General features: G+C 40.7%; 1 protein-coding gene across 1 annotated transcript; it reads right to left on the reverse strand.

Annotated features, from left to right (window-relative positions):
* Positions 1–1,854: 1,854 nt before the first annotated feature.
* tmem72 (transmembrane protein 72) lies at positions 1,855–5,905 on the reverse strand. Its single transcript, XM_005940687.2, has 5 exons — positions 5,646–5,905; positions 3,729–3,795; positions 3,008–3,079; positions 2,723–2,862; positions 1,855–2,575 (listed from the first exon to the last, which is right to left on the reverse strand). The coding sequence occupies exons 1-5, from the start codon at positions 5,719–5,721 to the stop codon at positions 2,139–2,141; spliced, it is 792 nt and encodes a 263-aa protein (XP_005940749.1). The 5' UTR covers positions 5,722–5,905; the 3' UTR covers positions 1,855–2,138.
* Positions 5,906–6,420: the final 515 nt, after the last annotated feature.

Consider the following 6,420-nt stretch of genomic DNA (forward strand, 5'->3'; position numbering starts at 1 on the left):
TAGGCGGGCTGAAACAGGGCTGCATACCTCTCCCTTCTTGATCAAGGTGGCTCTGGGGCTTTGCTTTAATCCTATCAGCAAGAAGTGTTTTAAATTGTGGTCTTCGCCACACTAAGGGTGTTAAGACTCAGCTCTAAGACTATAAAGGTTTAATTTAGAGCTTTGATTGAAAGTTATATGGGTTAAGTGAGATTTGTATAAAAAATACATGTTATCCATGCAGCATATTTTGGTTTCTATTGAACTGTTGAACACAATTGACACTAAATGATAAATAATGTATTCGTAGAGTATTCTTGTTGCTGGATGTTTGTTTTCCATATGGGTAACAAAATGTAGTTTTGGTTTATTTGCTATTGAGGGTGAATTTTAACTTCAATATCCACTTCTGAGATATATTCTTTAAATTCTTTCTGCTGTTACATATTTAGTGACAGGAAAAATCTAATTGGTTTACCAACACCACCAACAACGACCCACTCTGCTGTATTTTTCCAGCTAGGGGAAGAAGTTCCTGTGACCTGTTAAGATTTTTTTCACCCATCCTGTTTTTGAGCCTGGATCTGCCATCTAGGAAACTATTGCAGGGTGGAAACACAAACTGTAGGAAGTGCTTCTCTCTCTGTGTCTGAATAGGATTCATGATTTATGCACAGAGGAAGTAAGTTGTTCCAGCAGCTGAACGACTTCCCTCATTCTGAAGGATGTGGACATGACAAAGCTGCCGGAGCGCTTATAGAAGAGGGCGAGAAATAGTGCCGTTCTTTTCCTCCCGTCTGTTTATAGGTCAGTCAGCTGCTAATTGAACAAAGATCATTGTGAAGATAATAATAAAGCTCAGGTTATGGGCCAGTGAGCAGCCTCAGCAAAATCCAGACAAAGACTCTGTTCTTTGCACAACACAGGCGAAGGTCTCGTCCCTCTGGAGAGGATACACATGTCATGACATAAAAACATATCGAAGCTATTTATGACACCAGGTGATACCATGCTGGGTTGTGTAACTTTGTGAGAAATATGTGGAATAACCCTGTTGTTTAACCTTCAGGTTGTTCATGCTATCTGGCCTCAGTTCTCGCTGAGGTGCCTTCTGATGAATAGGGCTCTCTGTTTACATCGATTCTCTCCTTAGCTGTGATGCCACAGAGAGGTTTCCTCTAAGGGCTACATACAGTTATATATTTATTGTTCAGTGAACAAAAGACTGAGGAATACCCTGTGTGTGTGGAGTGTGTGTGTTTTGACAGAACAAGACAATATTGATTTATGACCTGAACAAAAGAGGAATGCCCATGTAGAGTCTCACATCCTTTGTAGCTCAATAAAATAAAAAGGAAAACAATAGAAACATCAATACAGGCCTTTTTCTATTCACTTTTGAATCATAATTATAGTAAAAATAAGTGCAATTCAAACTGCCTGATTCACTCTTAGTGCTCACCATATGACCCTTTATCGATAAATAATTTACTGTGTTTGGCTAGACGTGTTTTGGGTGAAGCCTGTAGCCGTGCTTTGGGTGAACGATCTGATGTTTCTTTCATCACCATATTAACATGAACACTCCTCCCAGAGCTCTGTCTCCATGGTCACCGCTCGCACACGACAAACACACAATGAGGGCCGACGCATGCACCTGCACAAGCTCCACTGCCTGCTATACTCTCAGTCACATTTGCACATGTTTTCTCTGAATGAGTGAAACAGTTGATCTAATTTATGACCTTATGCATAATGTATGTGGCAGTAACTGGATGGGATTGCTGGGCATTAATGTCTGCTCTTCATTCAGTGCTGTCTTTGACAAAAACAACAACAACAACAAAAAAAAAAAAACAGGCCTTAATCCACCCACATGCACATGTTGGTACAAATGGCTTCATTTATTTGAGTGCATGCATTTGAAACTCCAACTTTTAAATTTGTACAAGACTCCAAAAATATACAAATCAGTCAAATATTTCATAAAAATCAATTTTTTTTATAGCTTAATCACATAAAATAAACCTTATTGTGGAAGACATTGGTGCTTTCTACAAAAAGTTGGTTCAAGACCAGCTGGTTGTACAGAGTAAGCGTGAATGCATTATTCTTTATACATCATTTCCATTGTGTGTTATCAGTAAGCACAGCGACATTCAGTCAGTAATCATAGGTGCAGTGTCTGAGGTGGTGTCTGGCTCACAGTATCCATCCATCTCTTCCATCTCCCTCTCCACAGGCTCCTCCCCACTTCTAAAGCATATTAGTCTCTTCTCTTTCCACCTCCTCCTCCTTTCCCCATCTGTGTCTTTAGGTGCTGTTGTCTGCTCCAGCTCCAGCATAGCCTGGATGCTGTCTCCTCTCTCTCCGGTGCTGAGGCAGTTGTCTCTGCTTGTTGGTGCCAGCCCCTGCCCTCTCCTGCCTGTCACCATATGGAAGAATGAGAAGGTGCCGTCTGAGCCCGTGCTTTCTGTCACAAAGACAGCAGTTGGGCCTTGGTTGCTGAAGCTCTCCTGCGGGCTTTTGGGAGGTTTGGTCTTTGTTTTCTTGCTCAGTATGAAGTTGAAAAAGGCTGTCACCAGAAGCATTGTTCCTGAAGTTAGAATAATAATGTCACCATTAATTTTCTATGCTACATCTATGCTTTTTATGGTTTTCATGATAGGAGCATCTGCTGCTGAAATGCCACAGCAACAGGAAACAGTAATGTGAAGTATTGAACTTGCTGGTGTTGTTTTACCTGGGATGATTGCATGCCACACCAGCACAGGGTGCAGGAAACAGACCACTGACATGATGGAGTAGTATAGGAACTTATGAAAGCCTCCAATGCGAGCCATCTTCCCCCACAGTAAAAACAACTTCCAGTCTGGAGGGCAGCTGTAGAGATATCAGGCAAGAAGGCAAGAAAAAAGTCAGGATTACTTTACATTATTACAGTTTAGACTGCAAAGTTCAAAGTTTGAAAACCTCAAAGAATTGTGAGTTATCTTTGCTACAGTAGCCATGAGGGTTGTGTACTCACGGCAGACACATGGACAGGAGAGAATCCAGGAAATAGGCTAGTTCAAGAATCATGATCCCAATAAATGAGACTCTGGGGGAAGAAATTGGACAATGATGATATACTCAGTAATTTCTACACTAAAAAAAAGCAGCTGCAAGTCCTCAAGATACTACCCTACATATGGTAAAGAAAACGTTTGTGACAACTGCAATTTTCTTGTATTTAGTTTACAATTATCTAATCCAGCAATAGAGAAAAATGCACCCAGACTAACCAGTATTACACACTAACCTCTTTTAAGTGTAATTGGTGTGTTGTGTGTTACTGTGTGTGAGGACAGCATCCATCTGCACTAACTTTATGTGTAGTGATTGAATAAACAGTCATTCGTTTCTAGTGTCCTTGGAGAGATGTTTTCCGTTGTCTCTGTGGGAATTTGTCTCTGTACTACAGAGATAATAATAAGAATCAGAAGATGTCCTCTGTTCTGCCCTCTGCACCCTGCTTCAACTTTCTGAGTCCTTCCCAACAGCTCCTCTCAAGTGTGTTTATTTATCAGAGACTATAAAAGCATGTGCAGTGTTTTTCTAAACCATCTTCTTGAAGCCCTTGGGTCTTTAGCTTTGCCAGCTTTCAAAACCAGGCTGTGTATTTGTAACTCAAGAATGCCACCAGAGTCAGGAGTGCTTGTAAATCCCATCAGTAAGTCAAGAAGTAGACTCAAAAAGTAAGCGCTTACATTAGATAGATGCCAAGGCTGTTGAATTCTCCCTGATGTAGTGTTTCAACTCCCACAGCACACAACACTGAAAAAGACACGGGACAATAATTCAGCTTAATTCATGGATTTGTTGGTGAACAGATTCTGTCCACCAGATGTCAGAGTAAGTTCATGAATTTTTCTGTGCTGGATGCTGGAATGCAGCCGAAGGTTACCTTCTGTAAATGCTCTCAGTACTTTCACTGGGATTAAACACTCTTGTGTGGCGTTTTCAGTGTTCTTTGGATTTATTTTTTTACCATGTCTTTCATATTTTGCTTTAAAAGTTGTCTCTATAGTGTTCTGTCAGCCACAGTAATTTAAAGCCGACTGAATGTTTTCCTCAAGAAAAGGGCAACTGTCTGTAGCACAAGGAATGCAACTTAAAGTCACATTTACATACCACAGGAATGGTGGTACTGACCTAGTGATGTACATTAAAGGTATTTAAAGATGCTTAATTTAAGCAATTATTGCAATTGTTCCTGTCATGGTCATGAAACTTTGGTAATAACTTACTCATGCTTGCAATTGCCATACCAATGTCAGTAGGTAATTTTACTTGAGTGGACATATCACACAGTCACAGTCATGGCTAATGCCATAAAACACCATCAATCCATGAGATCTGTGCTTTAGCATCAAGATAGTAAATCTCTTCAGCAGATAATGCTAACTGTGACTTAACTACACTTCTATATGGTAAATGTCAAACTAATGCCAGCAGTTGGTTAGTTTAGCAAAAATGCTGGAAGCATGGGTAAACAGCTGGCTTGACTCTGTCCAGATGTAACACAATCCACCAACCAGCACCATTCAGTGTTCCTTTAACAGGAAGTTCTCCCAAGCTGTGTGCTGACAACAATAAAATACCTTTCTTGCTACATGAAAGGGCACTACTGTCCTGGTGTGACACAAGATAAGAAATGACATGACAGCAACATTTTTAAAATTTTAAACAAAAGTGCATTTTATTAACCAGTCATTCTCTTGTGAGATAAGCCCGGTTAAATGGGGATTGCTGCCAAACACATGGAAGCACTTTCTCTGGCCTGCTTACCAGAAATCAAGAGATTCAGTGATACAATCTGCAGCAGAGGGAAACTCGGGTAATGTGGCTAAATGGTTTCTAGTAGTTTGGAGAGTATGCAAGGATTTAAAGCTGCATATAGAGCAGCTGGATATTAACAGAGCTGCTCCCTGCATGTACTGAGAGCATGTGGAACACACACAGACACCAACAGGCCAACCCAGACATGTGAACTCACAGCAGACTGCCAGCCAGAGGCACACACACATGGACATTTACCAAAAATAGACTGATACACACACGCACACATAAAAATAATGCACAGAAAGCTCATGTAGGCGCGAATGCACAACAGCTTGTGATCACATAATCCCAATAACCCAGCTGGACACAGAGACTGTTTGTGTCATTTGTGGCACATGCTTCTCAATAAATATTCAGTGTCTGCAGATGTTTGAATTTAAGTGGGGGGGGGGGGGGTCCCATATTTTTCTGAAGGAAGCAACAAGCAGACAGCTTTTATGATGATTTACTGAGGCAAAGAGAGCTTTGTACAATCTGTCCCTGTGTGTCTGAGGAAAACAGAAAAGGAGGGACAGTAATGTAAATCAAGTATATGCTCTATATATCAGCCAAGACAGGGTTTAGTGCTCTTGGAGATCAAGACTATGTCACAGTCTGACCTTTTAACATTGTTTTTAAAGACATGATGGGTGCCTCTTCCCCTGACGAGATGTTTTAAGATTTTTTGAAAGCTCTATAGGTGCACCCAAAGAATCTGGCTCATACTAAAACAAGAAGAGACACACATGACGCTAAATGAAATCTTTTGCTTTTCTCTGCTTCTTTTCATATTTATGTCTTACCTGTGGATGTAGAAATGCCAAGGAGCCTGCAGGTGCACTCGACTACAATCCAGCATATTCTCTCTAAGCTCCCCATGACCTCAAAAATTTCACCTTTGTAAAATATATATATTTTTTCCCAGTGCCTGATCGTTATAAAAGTAGCATTCTAGATGCGTAGTTGAATCCTGGCTAGATGAACAGATGGTAGAAAAGCTAAAACAGAGCAATGCAGCACTTCCATGATGTGGAGCCTGTTACCTCATGAAGGTTTGTGACTGAATGCCCCTGTTGCTGCAGTAACTGCTAACCCACACACACACACACACACACACACACACACACACACACACACACACACACACACACACACCACACACACACACACACACACACGTCAAGGAGAAATTATTGAGCTCAAGGTAACTTGCTGACCATTTTACATTTGTCATTAAAGCTGGTTAAAAATTAAATCCATTAAAAACCCTTCTAGTACCTGATCCAAAGGTATTTATTTTATTAGCTGGAATGCAGAGAAGATCACTGACCTTGCTTTTCACCCAAATAATTTCTTCTCCTCTCTTTATAACATGTTTTCTTTCATCTGATTTCACCTTATTGTGAGGTTGTTGGTGATTCAGTGCAACCAAACCATCTGAAAGACTTCAAACAAACACCATCTTTTTTTCAAACCCACACTTCAACATACAGCCATCATTTTGGCACCCAGTGGATCTGTTTTGTCTCAGCAGAGTGAGCACTGATGAAATATACAGCGGCTTGCGTCAGTAAAGAA

Source organism: Haplochromis burtoni, unplaced genomic scaffold (genome assembly GCF_018398535.1).
Source record: "Haplochromis burtoni strain Fernald_Lab_line unplaced genomic scaffold, NCSU_Asbu1 Contig_296, whole genome shotgun sequence".
NCBI lineage: Eukaryota > Metazoa > Chordata > Actinopteri > Cichliformes > Cichlidae > Haplochromis > Haplochromis burtoni.